The sequence below is a fragment of the Triturus cristatus genome, chromosome 4_2 (genome assembly GCF_964204655.1).
Source record: "Triturus cristatus chromosome 4_2, aTriCri1.1, whole genome shotgun sequence".
NCBI lineage: Eukaryota > Metazoa > Chordata > Amphibia > Caudata > Salamandridae > Triturus > Triturus cristatus.
This window is the reverse complement of record NC_140586.1, coordinates 199402916-199426523: the sequence shown is the minus strand read 5'-3', so window position 1 is coordinate 199426523 and position 23608 is coordinate 199402916. Positions and strand designations below refer to the sequence as shown.

Genomic DNA, 23608 nt, shown 5'->3' with positions numbered 1-23608 from the left:
CCAACCAATAGATGGCGGAATAACGCACAGCATATGAATCTAGAAAATTATTCAAGGTGTAAAACTACTCCTACTGGTAATTAACCATTTTGTTACCTTTAACACAATCTAGAAGTTTTTGTATTTTGCATAAAATGGTTCCCAGGGCCAACGGCTATGCACCCTTGCAGTAACATACAGTTTTTATGAAGGGCACTGTTCTTTAGATGTTATGCTGCAAACCAGTTTGGTACTCAGTACTTACTTCGCTCTTCCGGAGAGCTCTTAAAGCTTAAAACACATGCTTCAGCAGCAAATAAAACGAAAGAATTTGAATTAAGTTGTCAAGGTTTGCTTCACTGTAAGAACTGCAAAGATATACTACATTGACCACAATGCACTCCAAGTGCTAATGAGTCATGTTTTACTTGACATCCACAGCTGAAAGCTATTGGTGAGTGTCAGTTATGTTTTGCCAAATGAACGTTTTTGGTTTTTACAATCTGGAACTATATATTAAGCTTAAAAGAAGGGACCAAAAAAGAATGCACCAATTTTATTTACTGGTAGCCAAATAATGAAGTCCCACTGTACAGCAGTGGATATCATTCATTGGATGTAGAAGAGGCCACGGCCTCAACTATAGTCAGAAAAACGACATATCTGCACCCGGGAGCTCTAAATGGTAATTTATTCCACTCGCTGAATTATCAGGTTTTTAAGGGTCCTTTTGTGATTTATTAACAGCCAGACACTGATTTAGTAATCCATAAAATTCAATTGCCGTGCGCTTTTAAATAGGGTGGTGGAAGAAGTGTAGCGTATCACAGCCGCCCGCTTTCCTCTTGAAGATTTCAATGCTAATAACCTTAGGAAGTCTCAGAAAGTACATCAGTATCTCTATCGTATGGGTGTTTTCTACCATCACTCTAAACATTTAGTGTCCTGTTAATCCCTTTAGAAGTCTGAGTTCCTCTGAAAAGGTAATGCGATTATGGGCACAACACTTCTCCTATGTAATGCCACAGCAAAACGGTTTCATGCTACACATGGGTTACATTGAGAATGGGGCGATTATTTGCTATTTAAGGTGAGATGAGTTGGTGGGGAAAACAGTAGGGTGGTGGGGTTTAAGGTGCCGATTGCTATTCTGTGCGTTAGATGTGACTCCGATGTGTCTTCACTTGCTGCAGCTCTAGTGATTTTCCTCTTGGTATTTTTCCATGACTATGCTGCGTCAGCTTCATTTTAGCTCGTGTGGCACTTTACTTACATTATAGACGGTATCTTTTGGTCTTTCAAACTTGTGCAACGCCATCTGCTGGTGATAATTTGCACGATCCTTGGGTAAACGGAGTGTGCAGATAGTAACTGAATAAAACAAATCTGCACAGGGACGCTCGTGTCAGTTTAACTCAGTACTCACGCAGGTGAATTAGACTAATGGTAGCTGAAGGCCTCCGCTTCCGCGTGGCGTTGTGTTTTTAGTCGTGTGATCTACTTACGTATTTGCAACTTTTTTAGTAAATACAGTGCATGATGAAGCTTAACGGGGGCATTTGGGAACTTAATGAATGACCATGCCTTATTAGCATAGTTAGAGGAAGATATTCTTAAAACCCTAACTATGACACCAGGTAACGTCGACTGTCAAACCACCTCGAGGCATAACATGCCCCTCACTACGTTTTGGTTGAAGCCCAACACAAGTCTGAATTTGTTTGCGAAGAGCGATTTTTCCGCCAACGGGTTAATTCATACATGCATAAGGGGATAATTAAGCGTTGGGGTTTGGCCTACAGTCTTCTTTAATCTTGGTAATAATTTTGGTTCTTCCTGCACTGGTTTGGCGAAGAGGTTAACGACATTATTCTTAGCCGAAGTTGGTTGGCACTTGCTGTCTACGCAGTGACGCTCGCCTATTCTAGAAGGGTAGTATGGAACCAACGGAGAGGCAGGCGGCATTGATTGGGGAGCCTTACGCTTCCTCAGTGTATTTCTTAGATTGTATGTCTCATTAAGTCCTAGGTCTTTTTTTTCTATGCTCAGCTTATTGCTGCGAACATTTTCATAAGTTTCGGATATTTCGCATGCCCCAGCCTTCACACAAAATATTACAAACTGGGAGTATGAAGCTACTACTGACAGTATTGTAGAGGGGGGCAGTGCAAGAGTGAGGCAGGCTATAGCCCGCTTCTGCTCTGCATAGGAAAAGAATGGATTAGCGGTCAGTACTTGGATTGCCTGCCTCCTGGTTGCATTAGATGGTAAATTAGGTACACTTTTGAATCCGCAGTATCGGTTTAGCTCGTCATATGGATTGTGACTGTTGCAATTTCTTAATGCATGGAAAGCAAATAAATATCTGTACCGTTAAGTAAACTGTGGTTTTATTTGTTATGGCACATTAGCATCCATGTTTGCATCATCTCAATAGAGGCCATAGTTACTTGGAATTCAGTTTGAAAAAAAAAAAATGTTCACATAGTTGTCTAAGATCACACTATGCATGTGGAGTGAATCGGGATCTGGACTAGGGCATTCATCTGAAACCTAGCTTTTCTGGTTTTCTACCCTGATGCACTGGTTTTGGACTGCACGTTCTTTCTTGTATGTCTGAGTAATATGTAGCAAATCATGTGGAGAGAAAATGAATAGGCAGTTACCACGTTTCTCTTTAAACCATGTTTTTAATGGAAGTGCTCTGGGTAGATTCAGTAACTTGTTTTGGCCTTTGAGGTGAGAGGGGGTGAGGGTGTTTGCCTGCGTGTGTCCGAAGGGGGAAGATGAGTTGCATGCACGAGAAGCCAGAGGAAGGTTGCAAAAAACTTTTTGTAGAGGGGTTTATATTTGGTAGTCTGGAGTACATTTTTAAAGACTTGCAATGGTGTTTGTCTTAGGTTCAGGCTTCAAAACTAATTTTTCAGAGTAGAGTAAAATAAGAGCGGTATTTTATAAACTCATTAAAGGAGAGGGCACTAGGAATTTACCAAGGGAGAGAGTTGTTGAGTGGGGTAACTTTGATTATTTGTAGGAAAAGGTGAGACACTGGCTGCCTTCTATTTTTTTTTTTTTTTTTTTTTTTTGTGCCTGCAGCGGTGTAGGGATAATATGAACATTCTCATTTGTTTGTTTTTCGTTTGTCATTTGGATTGCAATACAAATGCACGTTTATGTAGCAAAGCAAGATTTATTTGCATACTAAAGTGTATTAATAAGCCATATTTGGGTTACAACCTGCCTTTTAGATAATCACTTTTGCGAACCTCGATTTGTTGGCTATGGGAAGTTTGGTATGTAGAATACCTTCCGTGCCTCGTTTAAGATGATGCTCTGCAGACATAGATTTCTAAAAGTATTAACATTTGTGGGTTTATATGCAATATTCAGCATACACAATTACAAGTGTTTTTCTCCAAGCTTTCTTTCCGGGTGTAATCTAAAGCGTTTTAGATTTTTATTTTTTAGCCTTTGTGCACGTTTGGTTGATTATATTTGTACATTTTCTTTTAAGTTGTTTTTCAATCTAGATTTGTTTTCATTGAGGGTTATAAGCGGCTTTTAAAAATGACAACCTTTTTTGTTGCATATAGATTGTTTTATAGATGTAATGGCATAGTATGCCTCAGATTTTAAATGGCAGTAATTTTTACCTGCTGCCTTAAAAAATCGTTTATTTGGTCAGGTATAATACAAAACTTGCTTGAGAATAGATAACCGACTTTAATATCTTTGTAGATTTATACAGTTCAGAAGGTGAGTGCTCCCATTACATCAGACCTTTGATGATAATCTTTTTGGCGATGCCAGGGCTAATGTTACAGCACGGTTTTGATTCTAGTCAAGTTTCAGACTATGTTGCATTTCTGATTAGATCGGACACTGAACATACCAGAATTCTATTTTTGTGAAAAAATTCAATATTCACTCACTGTTTTTTGCAATGTATTGATCACAGTTTTAAGAATATGCCATCACTTTAGTTATGCCGGAGTACTGATTATACTTCTAGCAGAGATAAAGATGTATATACCATTGTTCTGACTGTACCATGGCTCATTTTCTTATTTTAGTTTTTGAAGAAAGGCTTTTAGAATTTTTTGGGCAAATTTACTTTTTAGCATTTACTCGATTCCACAACATTTTACTGTAATTCAACCCAGAATATAGTTGTGGTCCAGTGTTAAGATAGCCAATTGAGGATAAACTAGTCTGCTCACAGTCTAGCTTTCTCCACAGGAGCACATTTTGCAATTGTTATGCTAATAACTCTATCTCACTGTGGGCCAGTTCCCTCATTCTCCACAATTGGGAGCATAAACCATGTGTAACATCAGTAAGTGATTTACAATTTACCACTAGATAAACTCTGCAAGATCTTGTCAGAGTCGAGATGTTCTTATTTTGCATACTTCATGATATGTAGCTTTATTTAAAGATTTGTAGAGATGTATGGTGAATTAGACCCCAATTTCGTAGAGTTTATTGTATACTATAGTTCCCAGTTTTGTACATTTGGTTGCTCATTATTTTAGATCCTGTTTTTGTGTGGGTTTTCTTTATTTAAACAGGTAATAAAGCATTACTGTAGATCTCGGTGTTGCAGAGCTACCTGCACTTTGCATTAGATCCGGGTTTGTAGAGTTGAGTGTATTGTGCTTTAAATCAGTTTTTTGAATTGGTTGTACAGTCTTAGTTTCTGAATTTGCTTAGTTGGTTGTACGTTGTTCTGTACGCTCCTTACAAGAGTTAAACTGTGCATATTTTGAGCAGGTTTGGCCAACTGGCTCTCCTTTTTGGGTACTGGCACTTATTTTTCCTCATAAGAGATTGACAGCGAGCAAGAGATAAAAACCTATAAATGGGAATGAAAGAGCAAGACGGGAAAACCGGCACTAAGAAAGAAAGTAGGGACCAGCAAGAGAGATAAAGGGGCAGCAGTGTCTGGTCGCAAATTAAAGAGGCTTGAAGTGAATTCAACAGTATGAAACTTTGGCGTTTGGTACAATGATTTCTAATAAATCTGTTGCAACAGAACTATGCAAAAAGAACAATTGATGGACAGAGTGCTGCACAATTTCATTCACCCCAGTACAGAGATCTGGTCCAAAATCCATTGTTTATTTTGCTCCCCATGCCTATCCAGTTCAGACCCAGCCATATGCAAATCAGTCTTGACCCTGTTCCTCATGGGAACAGTCCAGCCTGAACTGCCAGGCCTGGTCCTCCCTAGACTGGAAACAAGCATCCTGGGACCGGTTTCAGGGAATTATTCCTCATCAGCCAGGCTAGCTTGACTCCAGTGGCATGGAGAGCACGGGACCCACGTCTGGGCATACCCGTACCACTCGGGGTGACAAATGTTTTGGGCACTGGCACTCAGTCTTTTAAAAATTAAGGACCGAGTCGAAGAGTATATTTGATAGAAGGATAACTACTCCCTTTAAAATGTAGTTTTTTCATTAACCAAACTGTGCAGTTGTCTCCTTTCCAAAAGATGCAAGATGAGTTTACATTTGATGTTGTGTTTGCTTACTTTATTATAGTTGCTATACATAAGTAATTTATTTGAATCTTTGAATGGAAGTTCATTATAGAATTGTCATGTTTGTATTGTTAATAAATACATATCTCATTTCAAACATACCATTAGACAATGCTCCATCCCCATTACTTAACTCATGCTCCTTAAATGTTCAGATCGAGATGTGATTTGAGTTTAATGTCGCACCATAACTGCTAGTTTGCTAGAGGTCAATTTTATGGTTCATTAGAATAAGTAGATTCAAAGATTATGATGCTAATCAGTGTATCGTGATACTTATAACTTGAAATCACTTTGTGGATGCTGGTGTGATGGTTGGTTTAGTACAATGAGGATTTTGTAATTGATTTGTGACATAGAAAGTCATTGTTTTTCTTTTGCTGTTAGACGTATGATTACTAGAGTTGCTATATAAATATCAATTTGCTTGCTGGTATGTTTATGTATGGGTCATGATAAAGAAAGCTGATTTGTGTATTCACTTGGATATAGTTTAGTTATAGGATTCTCAATTAAGAGAGATTTTATTAGTTTTATAAATTTACTTTTTAGATGAAAATTTGTATAGTTAGATATGGGTTGCTGTAGGCCTGTTTCAATACTGATAATTAAATTGATTTTGGTATGATTGTCTTAAAGATCATCTTTGTGGTTTCTATTTAGTAGTGCTTGTGGTTGAAATGGGTTACTTAAAAAAAAAAATGCAGATCTGTGCATTTAATTTTATATTGTTGCTTTCCTAGATGACGATCTTAACTTCTATCTGCCTTCTTTCTCAAACACAGCACTCTGGATCTCCTTTGAGGGCTACTTTACATAAGCCATTTGGCATGTTTTTCCATGATCTCTTGTGGGGGTTGCTTTTCACATTTTAGGGAGAATAACTAAGAACCCAACCCTTCCTAGTCGTTGTTCTGACTTGTGATCTCAGCACATATCTCCCTTTGGCTCTCCTGTGGTTTCCAGCTCTGAGCTCAGCCGAGGCTCTCTCCTATAAAACACATTTTTCTTTGTTCACTGTTGCTGGGTGAGCTCAGGAAGCCTGCGCAGGGATTGGCTGCTCATATGAGCTGACTGTAGGCAGCCAATCCTAGACACTTTGTAACCTTTCCCTCTGGCTGCTCAGCCTGATCTGTTGTAAACAAGGGCGGTAGAATAATCTTGCTGGGCTGTGGGGGATGGTAGGCTGTAAAAAAGCATATGTTTTCAGTGCAGGAATTTTGCGCTTGGTTTTATGTGCTGGCGTCTGATTAATTCCACTTCTGTCCCTCATGGGCTCGCAGCACTTTATCTCCAGTAATAAGCTTCAATTTTCCCACTTGAACATTGCATGTTTTCTCATAATTTTACCGAAAAAATATTGCTTTTTTTTCTCAAATCTTGTGGCATCTATCTCATGTAAATGCTTATGCCATGTTCCAAAAAATTGGAACATGGAATAAATGGAAGATAAAACTAAAATTTGGCATGAACCATGTTGCATAGTAAGGCTTAAAAGCATTAGTCACACACATAGAATAGAAAATAAACTAGAAGAAGATATTAAGATTCCCAAATCGATACCTTTGTGGTAATAACATGGAAAAATTAAATGTAAATTTGATTTGAGAGGTGAGATAGTACAGCTTGTGTGATAAGACATTTCTGTCTTCTTTGGTCATTTGAGAGGGGAAGGTTGAAGACAACTTTATAGATCTCGGCTAAGGACAGCTTTTTGCTGTCTGTTGGAGATCTATTGTGGGCATTAGCAATATCTAGTGTTGGATTTGGTAAGTCGATTGTTTTCGATTGATGGGCTCTCTTGTAATCTTACTTGCACATTCTTTTATGGCTTTCCTTATTTCACTTTGCCTCTCCCCGAAACATAGCTTCTGTACATTCCTTCATATTGCATGACTTGTCTCCTTTTACGGCTCCACAATAGGGAATTGCTTTTATCTTTTTTTTTTTTTTCATTCTATGGAATTGGTTGTGCTTTCTTGTTCCTATTCATGCTTAGCTTTCCCTTCACATCCCATTAACCCCCCCACCCCACATTTTCGGTGTTGAACCCTCCCCCTTTTAGCTCCTCTGTTTCTTCCCTGCCTGGTATATACACATTTTTTCCAAACCAGCCTCCCATTTCCATTCATTGCGTTACACCCACCACACCCCCACTTGACCTATTCCACATTGGTCTCGCACCTACATTGGCTTGCACCTTCCAACTCACTCCTCTATTGCTCTCCTGCCACCCCCCTACTGTGTATGTGTTTAAAAAAAAAAAAAAAAAAGGAAAAAAAAAAAAAAATTGTCATTCTATTTTGTGATTCTTGCACTTGCATTTTACTACTGGGCCACTCCTGCACTTTTATGTGTGTATATTTCAGGTAGAATTCACGTGTGTGTGTACATGTATGTGTGTATATATATGTATATATATGTGTGTGTGTGTGTGTGTGTATATATATGTGTATATATATATATATATATATATATATATATATATAATGTGTGTATAATATAATTTACAGTTCCAGGATTGGAATCCCTCCCTCTTGGAGTAGTGAATTTGCAGTTGGAGGAAAAAATAGTTGCTGTGTCATGATGCATTCGTGCAAATGTGCTGCAAAACGTACATCCGTCATAAGTCTTGTTTTTTATTTTACTATTTTGCCTAATACTTTACTGCATTGTTAGAGAAGCCTTTGTTTTTAAAGATATGGAACAGTCCCAGCAAAAACATTGGCAAAGACAAAAGGTTGGGTAACGCCATTAAAAGGCGAACTGTTGGCTTTGCTAGTGTTTGTTAAATGTAGTGGTTTTGTTTACTTAACTCACTCTTAAAACAGGGACTTATTCTAGCTTTACATACCTTTTTTGGGAGAGATGTCTAAACTGGAACTGGTCACCGTGTAAATAAAACAAATGAAGGCTGGAGATTTTGGTTGTGTTTTATGTTAGACATTTGTAGTATTATTTTGCTGTGTTGGGGTCGATAGACCGTAAGCAGGTGATATTGGTGCTAGCTGCTTTTGGCTGAAAGTCTTGGTGGGTTGAGCTCTGGTTGCGTATATCTATGAACTACATTTCAAAACCCTAAAAGATCCAACACGTCTTAACTTTTATTGAGTTATTTATTTAGGTAAGCTCAAATTTAATTGGCAAAAGACTATTCCCTTTATTGAGTTTGCGGTGAAAATTTAAATATTAACTATTGTCTCCCTAATTAGAACTGTTCATTTGGTTCTAGGCATAGCACTCAAAAGAATTGACTGCAGTCTGCATGTGTGATAGTCACTAGTCATAACCATTGACGAGCAAAGTATAAAAGTACGGCTTGAAAAAATTGCACCTATAAATTTATTTTAACTAACGTTTTAAAGCATCCGGTGTCATTGCCTGTAAAGTGAACATATACACCGAGATGTTAGAAAAATTGGAGTGATAAAGGTAAATCCTAGACTTCAAGGTAAGAATAACTCCTGTGTTTGAGCAGTGCTAGGCAGGGCTGGAAAGCACCAACTTCACATTGCTCAAATGCAGTTTTAAACTGCTTTGTTTACCAAGGCCCTTATGCAGTAATTAATTATTGCAGGCTGTGGTTTTGTGTCCTGCACCAGTGCTGCTAGCTATTTCATGCTCCTCCCTCGGGGTGAGCTGGCACTGAGCTGTGGTTATTGCAGCTTCCACCCCTCCCCCTCCTGTTTATGAGCTCTGATAACCTCAGTCTCCACCTATTTCCTCCTGCACCTCCTCCCCTCCTCCTGTATTCTCTGGATATACAAGGAAGGAGGGGGTGGGTGGAAGCTGAGTTTATCAGCGCCGCCTCCACCTCCTCCCTCTGGGGGGTTGCCTGTCTATTGGCTTGCACAGATGCTCAGACTGGTTTGAACCAGTTTCCTGAGCTGCCTCCCTCCTCCTTCTGAGCTCTTCTCTCACTCTGCAGCTGCCTGGCTCTGAGCTTGTTCTGCTCTCTTGCAGGGATGGCTGGTACTGGTGTCTGGACTGAGCTCAGGCAATGAGTGTCACTCCCATCCTGTGCCAGCTGCCCCTGTGCTCCCACAGGTTTGTAGCTCGCGTATGTTTTTATGCTGTGTCTGTCTGTACGTTGTCTGCTCTGCCCTCTGTTCAAGTGTTTGCTTTGATTCTTATCACTGCTTTGTGCTGTTCAATCTGAGAACATGGAAACTGAATGCTTCATGTTGTCACCAGTGACTGCATTGGGGGGTGGAGCCATGCATGGTGAGTGACAGAAGGGTGTACTTGCATCATGGCTCTTCTCAATGGTACTTTTTGATGTTCTTTGATTTTATTAATTCACATTTGAACCATTGGCCTACCCTAAAAATGTTAATTTTTGAATGTGAAAGATGTGTTCCTTTCCTCAATTTAAATTACAATCTCTTTATATTTATAAGACTTTTTTTTCTTTCTTTTATTTGAAGACTACAGGCAGTGCTGGTGTAGACTGTTAAAGAGACTGCTAAATTTGCAGTTAGTTGTCAGCCATTCCTAATGTCTTAGTTGCACTTCCTAAAACCCCCAGTAGTGCATGTGTTTCACATAGCATTAGGGGAGGAGTCGTTTGCACATGTTTTTCAAGTGCATGTTAGTGGGAGTTAGCCAAAAGAAGTGATGCGCACAACAACCCCGATTATATTGGCACAACTGAAAGACTGAATGTGGGAGACTGAAGTTTTTTATTTTTCCCCCTCTTCATTTGTAATGCTCAAAATGGTTCTATTATTTTATGATGAATAATAAATGTAGCTACTTATTAAAGAAACAAGTATGTCACGGTTTCTTTGGAGCGCATCATAGAATCAATTTTAGGAATAAAACAATTTGTCTTTATTTTTCCTGGTATTTTTTGATAACCAGTCACCTGGTACACTCAACAGTTACAACAGCATCTGTGGAAAAGGAAATTAGAGGTATAATAAAGTTTGAAAGCGTTGTGCTTCAAAGGTAAGAATTCAACATGCGCACATGAGGGAACGGATGTAAAAAAAAATGTTTTTGTATAGGTTATCGTATGCACCCCCAAGGTAACCTCTCCGGTCTGATGTCATGTCCATAATAAACACCTCTAAAAAGTGAGACTGCCAGAAACATACTGTGCCTTACTCCTATTACTCCTGCACTGAAGTTGTTACTTCCTATTGGTGAGCAAATGATATTTAATGCACTTTTCCTAGTCCAATAAAAGCTATGCTCTCTAATATAAGAACACCATTAAGTAATCGCATGAGATGGGTGGTGGGGTGTAAACATTTTGCCCAATTTTTTTTCTGCAGGTTCCCATTTTTAAGTGGACTCGCCTGGTCGCAGAGCATTCCCAGTAGCAGCAGCCTCCCTCTGGAATACCTTAGCAGTTTCTGATAATAGTGTGGTTAATATTTTAAATTTCTGTATAGATTTTAAAATCTGATTATTACATACATTATTTGAATATCTTCATTTTAAAGCAGTATAACTCAAGTTTTGATGGTACCTTGAACCTTAGGGTGGTTAGTCATCTGCTTTAGAAATACCTGCAATACATCTGCACACATGATTACAAATTTGCGAATTGTAAAGTGGAAAGGTTAAGGCCCATCTGCATAGCTAATGGCCAAATAGGTGGCGTGCATGAAAAGGTGTTAAATGTTCTCAGTTGATGTTTTATATTGCCTCCCTCAAAGATGACTTCTGAATCAAAAAGAATAAAATGTATGCTGCCTAAGATATTGCACACTGTAAACCAAAATGTTTTAAATTGAGGTGTACACACCAGTTTTACATTGTGTGTAAAATCCAGGTAAGCAGGGAGACTAGAAAGTACAAAGATTATTTGCTGCTAACATTGTTCATTCATAGTCTCAGGGTAGGCTCTGCCTGCTTCTATTCTCTTCCTTCATATCTACATATTCAAAAGATAATAGAGCAAGTGATCTGCAGTGGATTGGTCATAGGTTTCCTCAGGTGGTATTGGAGTTTAATGATTTTAACGGCGCATAAAGACAGCACTCCTAGAGTTTACCACTTAATTTGAGCTTTTAAGGTGTGCACATCCCCCTCCCCCCAATTACGTAAACGGGCATTACATAAAGGTACCAATGTTTTCCGCCTGTACCTGATGTTCGTGTTGGCATAGAATTATAGCAATCTTTACAAATTTATATACATTTATTTCAAGAATAAAACATGCAGAGGAGATTACATTGTATTTGCTACAGTCTAGTGTCTTTTGTGCTGCCATATGTAACTGTGTTTACCCAGTTAATCATCTCCTTGGTTCTAGATTACAATTTAGTGTTGACTAGGCTAATGAAAGCGTTGTTTGAATCTATGTGGAGAGCTACTTTAAAATATCGTGCTTTTACAACCGCTTTTCGATAGCGATTGCTTCGCTAAGAAGGGTTAGTAAATTGAGTTTGCTAACTATTGAATCCCATACTTAAGAGTACACCAAGTATTTAAGAGGACAAAGCCAGCCTTTAAAATGAAAACGAGATATCACCTTTGCAGTAATCAGTCAAATCCAACGGCCAGCAAAAAAGTAGAGGTTAAACCAAGAGTAAAGCCACAGAAATAAAGGTGAGACATTAGATTTTCTTGGCAATGTATTACAAGACATCTACAATGTGGCATCATGGTTGCGACACACATTTTGATTAAACCATTGTATAGACCTTCAGGCACAAGTTTAAAGTACATCAGGCTAATTAATTAAAAAATATTTAGTATAACTTCCTCTTCAAACCCTCATTCAGAGGGGGTGGGGAGGATATAGATTATATATATATATATATATATATATATATATATATATATATTCACTGAAAAAACCATAGGTTTCACACACGTTATAGTTCGAACTTAGCATTTAAAAAACCTTGCAAATTCACTGAAAAAACCATAGGTTTCACACATGTTATAGTTAGCTGGACATTTCACTCGTACAAAACCATTGAAATTCCCCCGTTATAGTTAGTTCAGCTAACTATAACTCGCGCGACCGCAATCCACTGCTGATGACGTCACATATGACATCACTCATGACATGGTCAGTGACATCACTCATGACATCACTGATGACATCTCAAATGACATCATCCAGTGAATGTATATCTAAAGGTTAATGGAAGAATAAATGGGTAAATAAGTGTCTAAATGGATGTTTTTTAATTGTATAACTGACTTATTAACAGTATCTTAGTGAATACAGTGATGTAATATGTGACGTCATCAGCAGTGGATTGCGGTCGCGTGAGTTATAGTTAGCTGAACTAACTATAACGGGGGAATTTCAGTGGTTTTGTACGAGTGAAATGTCCAGCTAACTATAACATGTGTGAAACCTATGGTTTTTTTCAGTGAATTTGCAAGGTTTTTTAAATGCTAATTTCTAATTATAACGTGTGTGAAACCTATGGTTTTTCAGTGAATTTGTAAGGTTTTTTAAATGCTAATTTATGTATGTATTATATTTTTTATATATTTATTTTACAATAAACTACCTATGTATATAGTTATAGATTGACTGTATCCTGTAATATGGAATGGCTCAGCTCTTTTTTTTTGACTTTGGATAAAGTTGAACAGCATAGTTAATATCTTCTATAAACTTATAAACAGTTTAAATTATTATATATTTTTTTTAAGGGTTTTTCACGGTGCGCGCACCCTGCGATTTTTTTGAAAAAAAATAAAATGTTTTTTTCACCCTTCGGGGACCTTCAGGGACTCTCTACCCTGCCCCCTTTTCACGTTCTCCACCTTTCTTTTTCACTGTTGCACACAAAATGGCGTCCGACACTTCCTGATTTCGACCGATTGGAATGTTGAATGACATCTAACCACCAATCAGAGTTACGCTCGCGGACATTTGGTGCGCGCACGGTGCGCTCATATAGATATTTATGTACTTTTAACTGCAATTTTCTCAGGAACTACTGAACAGATTGACACCATATATGCAAAAGGCACATGCCTGACCTGAGGACTACCTCTTTGCCAAATTTCAAGTAATTCTGTTCAGCCATTCGGGCTGTACCTTCGACTAAAGGTCCTATGGGAAAATGCATGGGGAAAACTCGTTTTGGGACCCCCTTTTTTCTCAGCCCCCGCTTGACGAATCACCCCGAGACTTTCAGGATAGGAGCTGAGCGGAGCGCCCCATTAGTTTTGAAAATTTCACGAAGATAAGTCAACCGGCGCCAAAGTTATTCAAAATAGAATTTTCAGATTTCCTATGGGAACTCGGTCCTAACTATAACTATCTACTGGCGACCGCCAGTAGATTTTATGTATATATATATATATATATATATATATATATATTTATTTTACATAACATACAGTGTCCCCTGAGGAGGATAGAAGACTGATCTGGGCCATCAAAAATTCCAACTGTGCCCTCAAAGCTTTAACCCATCTTGCGGTCTTGAATGATTGAATGATTGAATGTTTAGTTTCTGGTGCTCGCACAATAACTATTTTGCATGTTTGGTTGTAAACTATCTCATGTCTACCTTACATTTTTGGGGGGGATATTCCTACAACTATTAATACCTTACATCTAGTTGAAGAGCAGAAATTGCTAATCTTTTGTACTGTATTTTCTACTCCATACTCTTCAAAGTCTTGAAACGTAAACCACCCGCAACAGATATGTCCAATCTTATTGATTGTTGTGAAAAGCCATTATGCTGTTGCTTGCAGTAAACCCACAATCTCACCAATGTGTATTGTGCTGAAATAAGATTGCAAGGCTGTATACAGGTTCACAAAATGTAACACCTTTGTCTAATAGCAGATGGCCATGGGATCCAATCTGTGGTATAGCATTGTCTTTATAGCTGTGAAACCTCACAACTTAGTGTAATGAAAGTGGTGATGGTTTGACTGACTGACTCTGAATTTAGGGCCTGATGTATGAAACATTTTGCTATTCCATTTCTCAGTTTGCAACTGCAAATAAAGTGTTTAGACATGTACCAAACCTATTTTCGAATTCAAACAACGTTTTACCGTCTTCTAAAATGGGGTTGCGACCGATTAGGTATTTAGAGGGGACATGTTTAGGGCAACTCTTCCAAAAACCAAATTCGTGTCCGATGTACCAGTTGTTTGGACCATAATTCGGTTCAACAACAATTGATAAGTTATTGACCTCGACGTTGTGGTGGTAACTCATTTTCAAAAGGTAAGTGTCCTCCTTTATATTTTCTTCCTATTGAAGTTGAAAAGTTTCTGGGGGAGTAGGCAGTGTTCCATGGGACTACTACCAGCTCTCTTAGAAACTTGATAAAAAAATATCTTTAAAAAACAAAAAAAAAAAAAAAAACAGTCTTGCCATCCCTTTCTGCTAATCGAGTTGTTCAAAGTATTTACATTTAATCTGATATTGTGGTCTGCTGACCTTTGTATGACACCATCCCTGTGATTGTATCCAATGTTGCACCCTACCTACAGAAGATTGACTAGCTATGTCAAAATGAGCCCCAACTCAGATTTGCAATTTCATGAACCGCCCCATTTAGTACAAATGTCTATTCGCAAAATTCAGTTGCAACCAGTACAGTCACACAGCTAACTCTTACTCATTACAGTTCTGAAAATAAGCCATTCAACCTCTTTCAATCTGATCTATAAGGATCCAGGCACTCTGACTTGACTATTTTAGGACAATGTTAATCACACCACAATCCTCTCACTACTTCTCAGTGCTGCTCTTTCCATGATGATAAAGTTCAAGGGAGTCACACGAATGAACTGAAACATAGGACGGAGTCTATATCATCGCTAGCACGACAAAGGTGTGGAAACAGAAGCCCAGCACCCAATGCAATCCCCCACCATGGACACTACTTTAGAACTTCAAGGGGAGGACCTCCTTAACTGGGACTTGCGGTTATTACCTTTGCAGCCTTCTGTGGAGTTTAGTATAGATGATGAATCTGCTTTTAGGAAAACAGGCATTTTTTGGCAGGGTGATGCAGGTGGATGGGGAGTGAGCAGAGAATTTGAAACTGCTTAGGCATGAACCAGTGGCAGTACAATTATTTTTATAAGTTCTTCACCAAATTCACTTGGAATTTTAATGCTGACATAGCCATTATTGTTTCATTTATCTTTTTCTACTTAATGTCCAAAATGTATACATTTTTGACATTTTATACATTTCTCACTTTTGACACTTTATTTTCTAATCTGTTTACAGGTTTAACATGGACATTACAGATGAGCCTCAGAAGAAAATCTTCAAGGCACGCAAGACCATGAAAGTGAGTGACCGGCAGCAATTGGAAGTGGTTTACAAAGTGAAAGAGGACTTTAAATTCCTGAATGGTAGGCACGAGAATGGTGATTCTGATGTCTCTTCTTTAAATGACCCAGAGTGTATGGAGAATAAGGAGTCAAGCGGTATGCTAGATATCTGCCTTGAACCTAGCAGCAGGAACGTTGGTCCCAAGGAAACCACGGTGTCTGGCAGTATGGAAAGTGGAAAATGTAACCAAGAGTCTGAACTTCTGTCGACAGATGAAATGTTTATTGAGGAGAATCCCACCACTTTTGCCACTGCAGCTGCCAAGCAGTTTTTTCTCAATGATAGTAAAGACGCTGTTATTAAAGTGTGTGGTACAACAGATCAAGTGTTGGACCTGCTAGGAAGCAAAGAGTTTATGGAAGAACAGGATGACCAGGGCAATGCTGTGTCTGTTAAAAATACCAATATTATTTCTGACCAGCCGGTAGAAATTGAACCAGTTGATACAGCACTGTCAGAAGAACTGCCAGCAGAGGAGCTGGTGGAAGAGGATCACATGATGGTAGAAGTACAGACCGGCAGGTGCCTGAAAGAGCAGTTGTCTGCGGATGATCAGCCTTTGGAAGAACTACCGGAACATGGGGTGATGGGAGAAGCTCACCACGTACAGATGTTGGTAGAGTCATTTCAGCAGGAACTTTTAGAGGAGGTGCCAGAGGGATTGTCTTCTGAAGAGGCACATGGAGATGCAGAGCTACTTGCAGAACCATTCCAGGATTCAGTCACAGAAGAGGTTGGGATGGCTGTTGCAGAAGACTGCCAGCTAGAGCAGGCTGAAATAGATGAGGCCTGGGCAGTGGATGAGAGTGGACAGCAGGAGCTAGTTGAACAGGCCCAGGCAAGGCCAATCGAATTGAGTGAGCTGAAGGACAGACTAGCCTCAGATCCACAGATGTTGTCTCGGATGATAGAGCAGGGTGAGGAGGAACCAACGGAAGATCAGCTTCTTGAGGAATTGGCAGAGGAGAAGCAGTTTGGAGAGGAGCTTGCAGAGGATAATCTTCTTGATGAACTCGCAGAAGAGCAGCCACCAGCGAAAGACCTAGATAAATGTGAGGGGGCAAGTTCAGTTGTGGTGCATGAGCCGTTGGCAGAGGAAGAAAAGGTAGATGCTGCAGAGGTTATTAAAGAGAAATTGGATAGACTGGATAAAGCTGAAACCAGGCCAGTGTTGGCAGTAGAAGAATCCGTGCTGACTGAAGAAAAGAAGGATGTTGAGGTAAAAAATGCTGTCATTATAGAAAGTCAAGAAGAACAGGTGCTGCAGCTCCCACAAGTAAAAGATGAACTGGGGCAAAAAACAGTGGGAGAGCAGGAACTAGTGGGGAATGCTGTAGTAATGGAGTGTTTCTCTGATGTGGCTGAAATGGCAGAGGATGTAGAACAAAGCAAGATCTTGCAGGAAGATAATTGTGTTGATGCAGGGGAAGAAGCAATAACCAGCAGTATAGAGATGGATCCAGACTCCAGGGCTGAAAAAACTGACCTGCCAGAGAACACTCTTCTGACACCCATAGAGGATCTGCAGGATAATAACGGTAACATGGAGAACCCTGATTCCATGGAGACTGATGATATTATTCCCATTTTGGAAAAACTGGCCCCAGTTGAAGATGGGTTTAATTCTTTTTCCAAACCACCTGTACTGCTTGAGGTGAAGCCTGGTCCTATACTTGAGGAGAAGGTAGAGCTCAGTCAAGGTTCTCAATCCAAGCAGGAGCATACTGAAAACCTGCCTTCAGAAGCCTTCCTGGTGCTATCAGATGAAGACGATCCCTGCATCGAAGATGTGGAAGCCAGTGCTGTTCAGCTGACGCAGTCTAGTCCAACAGGTAGGATGAGCAACTACTTTTATTACTTTAACTGATGAAAACATTTGTTATTCATTTTGGTGAAAAGTCTCTATGACTTGTGCAGAGACTCTCCCATAACTGCTACAAAAACAGTAATTTGTCTGAAACGGATTGCAATTAGTGTGGGGTCCATTTTAGTGGCTTTGCTGGTGAGCATGTTTCTTGCATTTAGAAAACTGCTTTAATAAAGGGTTTTGTTCGCAAGTGGCTTCAGTTTTAGAGTTAAGAATGTATGTGGCTAACTGAGAAGTAAATGTATTCACAATAAATGAACCATCCTAAAACACAGCTGCCTGCTTTTGATCTGTGGTGTTTTAGAATGTGTCCCATGTTTTTATTCTGTACCTAAACTTTACTATTCAAACATCTGACACCTTATAGCTCTACTGAAACTCCATCCAGGCAGCCCAAAGATTACTAAATGAATAACAGCCACTTTTGTAGCCTGACTGCAGTTCTGTGCTGCCAACCTAGCTTATCTTTAGGATTCTGCAAGCCTCAAACTGCTCTCAGGCTTTATAGACCCTGACACGGGATCTCCATTGCTCTTCATGAACATCAAATAGCTCTTTTGTACATGTGGAATCACAAAATTATTTTTCTAAAGGAGTACATCTTATTTAAACAAACGTGTTTGAGGCATGTGTGGCTGTAGATACACATGCTGTGCATGCTCTTTCCATCTAGTGTTGGGCCCAGATGTGTGCAAGTTGTTTTTCTTCGAAGAAGTCTTTAGAGTCATGTAGGTGGTTCACTCCTCTTGCTGGCGATGAACATCGTCTCGAATGTTAGATTGCTTTCTTTCCCCTGTCAGGTTTGGACATGTGCTGCTGTTCGAGACCAATGTCTGTCTGTCTTTTTGGTTCCCACAGTAACTCCTAACTATTGGTATTGTTTCTAACGTGCATCCCTTTTCCCTTCTGTACTGGGTTGACAACTCCATCTGTACCCGGGCGATCCTTGGATTGTTCTCAGCCCTCACGTGGGGTTTCCCCCTCCAGGGCCTTCTTCTCTGGCCTTCTGACTGGTTCCATACTAGGTCATGAGGGTTAAGGTTTTAGATATTGCTCTCAGTGTCACTCAAAATATCCACTTACCGACCTTGATTGGGTCTGTAATCTTTGCCTTTCACCTGAGCTTAGCGAGCTCTCTTGCTGCTCCTTCAGATCAAAGAAGACCCTCCGTGACCGTCAGGCCTGACATTTGAGATGCTGCGGAGAAGCGACGAAGAACCAGTGGACATCTTTAGCACTGAAGAATTTCAAGAACACCACGACGAGGTGTCTGCATCCAATAAGGAGGCGTTCTCACAAGAGGACAGCGCCAGCTCTGACCTGGAGATAGAGGACCTTCCACAGCTCAGCAGGTCACGAGTACACACCCTTCCCCTTCCCACTACAGCTCACAGGCCTTTATAATAGGCTGCACAGCCACCCAGGAATCTCAGTGGCAGACCATTGGGCCACTATTGCCCTCCGGCATTAGTAGGCGCCGACTATCGACTTTACCCACAATGCCCGGTGCCGGTAAAAAAAAAAAACTCCCAAGCCAACCAGCTCGGCACCAGCTGCAACCAGCTGGACATCGAGTTAATTGGCAGAGATTAAACTGTCTACACCCTAACCACGGGACGAGTGAAGTACGAAGGTTAGAGACTGAGTGCGAGAAGCGTGGCCATTATAATTCGATTCAGAGACGATGGTATGAATATGAGGAAGTGGCATGTTTTGGATAAATAGTGAAGTTGTAAGAAAACGAGTATAAGAGCCTTGACTGTGAAGAATTCCGGGAATTAAGGGCCCTATAATACAGATATGTTGATGGAAGCATGATATGGCTTGCCACGTGTTGAAAGAAAGAATAGAGAATATCCGCATACCTCGAGCAATATTCGCAATAGAATAGGTATACTTTGCTTTCCCTTAAGGTTGAACTTTGAAACATTGTATATTTGAGTGCCCTAGTCCTGAGGAGGCCTGTAATTGATTTGGCTGAAACGCGTCGACAACAATGGTGAAGACACTCATGGGAATTTGGACTTTGTGTTAACTAGTAGAGAGTACTTCAAAAGGAACGAGGTTGTAATAGTAGATCTCGAAGTGACTCTTAAAGAGTGTTCTGTAGTAGGGGATCTCTGTGTATAGTCATAATCTAGTGAATAGTCCCGCCCATGTGCGTGGACCCCGGAGCAATAAAAAATAATCTCTAAAAGGTGACAAATCATGTAGACCTGCATACACCTTTAAGAGAGAATTTAATTTAAAGACCGATAATGCAGCCTATACCCACAGGCTACACTGTCCAGTACTTCAACTAGAATTCCACCAACATCCACAAACAGCACTGCCTGTCTAGTTTTTCTCCCCATAGGAAAAAACCCTGCCTCTACCAGCAAATGCCTCTGGAATGATAGAGAGGAAGGAGTGGACAGACAAGCCCCATAGGCTGCCATTATGTGGCTTAAAACAGGATACGATGCCTTTAAGAAAACTTTCCAGATTTCCAGAACTTTCCCCAGTATCCCAGAATGCCCAGCAGGTCCCATTTACTTTCAGTTCTTTTTTCCGGCTCCTGCTAGCAGGACCCTGGAGCATTGAGCTCTCCCCTTTTCAAGGGTTTTTTGGAGATTTTGTCAATTTTTGTCACTTTTTCAAGTGCTTAGTAGCTGGTACTGTCAACATGCCTGGCTTGTTCGACAAGTGCTCGGAATGTGGTAGAAAGAAGGCTAAAACTGATCCACACGAGGTGTGTATAGGTTGCCTTCCCCAGTCCCACGTGCCTGAAGACTGTACCATCTGCCACTCGTTCTCAGCCAGGACCCTGAGGGACAGAATGAAAATCAGGCTTCAAGTTCTGGAGGAGAGAAGACTGAAGGCACCAGGTGGGTCTGGAGGGGCTGATTTGGCCCATACTGAGGCCTCTGGGGGGCTCCCCAGGGGCAGGAAGACCAGTAAGTGCTCCCACTCCCCGTCGAGGGCGTCGACGGCGACGTCGAGGAGGATGACCACCGTCTGTTCGCCGTCTCCCCAGGGCTCTGGGGAGAAGCGGCGTCGACGATCGACGTCGAGGGACCTGAATAGGCCGCCGTCTACTACATCGGCATCGTCGGCGACGACACCGTCTTCGGCGCCATCCAGCAGTCGGCGTCTAGATCGGACCCGGCGTCGGCGCTCGCCGTCGAGGGGAGATCGCCGTTCGCCGTCGATGAAGAGGAGACGGTCGACGTCGCCGCCGAAGAGGAGATCGACGTCGAGACGCTCGAGGTCGAGGAGATCGCCGTCGAGGCGCAGGTCGCCGTCGAGGCGAAGATCGACGTCGAGGAAGAGAGAGTCACCGGAATCGGTGTACTCTGTGGTGTATACGCCTCCTCGGATGCCTCAGTCACCGCCTCCTCTCCCACCTCCTCCGACTCCTCCTCCACCGCCACCACCAACGCCGCCTCCTCCACCTCCACCACCGCCACCACCACCGCCACCACCGCCTCCACAGGCGCGGACACTGCCTCCGCCGCCCCCACCGCGGTCGCTGCCACGCACTCCAGTGGGACCGCCGCCGGTTCCCCGCGGTCGGTTTCCCTTCCGAGGTACCCGACTCCGCCGCAGGGGACCCCGAAGCCACGACGCCCGCGGTCGCCGGGACCGGCTAGACCGGCGGACAGGCCGAAGAGGTCGCGCTCCCGCTCTCACAGGAGGAGAAGGTCACGGAGCCGTGGACGGTCATCGTCGGACTCAGGACGACGCCGTAGGAGGCACAGGTCCAGGTCGCACACGCGCTCCTCGACCAGAGACTTTTCCCCGACGCTGTCGGACTCACCGGGGACTAGGGTGTCTCCGGTGGACGATTTGGTCTCTTTCCAAGAGGTGCTGTTGAGAGGGGCAGCAAAGTTGGGTATCACGGTGACGGTTCCAACACCCACGACGTCCGTGATATTCGAGACACTTCATAAGAAACATCTGTCTCGCCCTCTACTGCCTCTTGTACCAGGACTGGTGGAACCCGCGTTAGAGCTGTTCCTCACTCCCGCGATGACGAAGGCCGCCCCCTCCAGGCTCATGAATAAGTATAGGGCCCCGGAGTCGGACCCTACCTTTTTGAGAGTGGACCCGAAGCCGGATTCGGTCATCGTGACGTAGGCGAGGAAGCAACATGCGACCGCACCTTCGTTGGCGGTCCCACCTGACAAGGAAAGCCGCTGGCTGGACTCTGCGGGCAGGAAGGTGTGTGGGACCGCCGCCACCACCATGAAGGCGGCGAGTGCAGGGGCTTTGTTGGGCCGTTACGACCGGGCCCTGTGGGAGTGCCTGCAGCAGTATGCGGACCTGCTGCCCCGGGACAAGAAGGAGGACTTCTTGGAGACAGTGCGCGAAGGCATGCTGGTTTCTAATCAGGTGATCGGCGCAGCGGCGGATGTATCCTTGCTGGCCGCCCACGCCTACTGTCATGGCGTCCACCAGAGGCGGCATTCGTGGCTGCGCCTGACGTCCCTCAAGCCAGAGGCGCAGCAAAGAGTGGCCAACCTGCCCTTCTCGGGGGAAACCCTGTTCGGGAAACACGCGGACGATGAGATGGCCCGCATGAAGGCGGAGGCGGAAACCCTGACGGCCGTTGGGTTGGAGAAGGCCGAGAAGAAGAAGCGCCCGTTCCAGAGGCGGTTCGGGTCTTCGGGCAGAGGGCGTGGGCAGGGTTCGGGACAGCAGCAGCAACAACAGCAGCAGTTCCGCAAGCCCTTCCAGAAGCGCCAGAGGGGTAGAGGAGGCCAGCAGGCTACTACCACTACCAAGGGCCCGGCCGGGTCTCGGCCCTGAGCGGCTACTTCCCCCTCAACCATTACCCACTCCAGTGGGGGGAAGCATTCAATTTTTTCCGGCAGAGTGGAGAAAAATTACTCCGGACAAGTGGGTGCTGAATATTGTTTGCAATGGATACAGTCTTCGGTTTATCAGCCAATTCCGCCGGTCAGCTCTCTATTCCAGCTGAGAGAGCTCCAGGCGGAGGCAGACATCTTGTTGAGAAAAAAGGCGGTAGAAGAAGTACCTCTGTCTCAAAGGGGAAGAGGTCTGTACTCTCGGTTCTTCCTCGTTCGCAAGAAGGACAAGAACGAGTTCAGGCCCATTCTGGATTTGCGACAGGCAAACAAATGGATTCGCAGAGAGAAGTTTCGCATGCTATCGTTGCACCAGATTTACCCTCAGCTGCAACGGGGAGACTGGCACTGTGCCATAGATCTACAGGATGCGTACTTCCATGTGCCCATAGCAAGGAAGCACAGGAAGTTCCTGCGATTCCAAGTCGGCGCCAATCACTATCAATACACAGTACTGCCATTCGGGCTAAAGTCTGCTCCCAGGACCTTCTCGAAGTGCATGGCGGTGGTGGCGGCACACCTGCGGAGGAACAAGGTGTTTGTCTACCCGTATATGGACGATTGGCTGATCAAGGCTTCATCCTTCTCGGAAGCACAAGATCACTTCCGATGGACTTGCGCTCTCTTACACAAGCTGGGGTTAAACGTCAACATGTCCAAATCGGTCACGACTCCGGTCCAGTGCATACAGTACCTGGGGGCCTCCATCAATACGCGGTCAGCAAGCGTGTCTCCTTCGGAGGAGAGACTGTTATCACTCCTTCGGAAGGCTCAGGACCTCAGGACTGCTCCATCGACGACCGTGAGGAAGGTGTCTTCTCTTCTGGGATCGATGGCCTCCTGTATCTTCCTCACGCCTCACGCACGGCTTCACATGAGACCACTGCAGGAGTGCTTGGAGGATCAGTGGGATCAGAGGACAGGCTCTTGGGACGACAAGATACGACTGTCGCTGCATGCTCTTCAGTCTCTGAAGTGGTGGTGTTCGGCGGAAAACCTCCTCAAGGGGGTTCCCTTCCACAAGGACATTCCCACGACGAGTGTAGTGATGGATGCTTCTCTCCAGGGCT

General features: G+C 42.7%; 1 protein-coding gene across 6 annotated transcripts in view; it reads left to right on the top strand.

Moving 5' to 3' along the window:
- Positions 1 to 23608, top strand: part of ATF7IP (activating transcription factor 7 interacting protein) — a 764672-nt gene that overhangs the window by 209278 nt on the left and 531786 nt on the right. For 3 of the 6 annotated variants that reach the window (XM_085601187.1, XM_085601185.1, XM_085601186.1), the window contains one exon: positions 15714 to 17653. In XM_085601187.1, coding sequence (XP_085457313.1) covers positions 15721 to 17653 — 1933 coding nt within the window. In that variant the 5' untranslated portion in view covers positions 15714 to 15720. Of the gene's footprint in view, positions 1 to 9365; positions 9572 to 15713; positions 17654 to 23608 lie in introns of those variants that run through there. The other 3 variants (XM_085601184.1, XM_085601188.1, XM_085601183.1) reach the window with 3 other exon arrangements.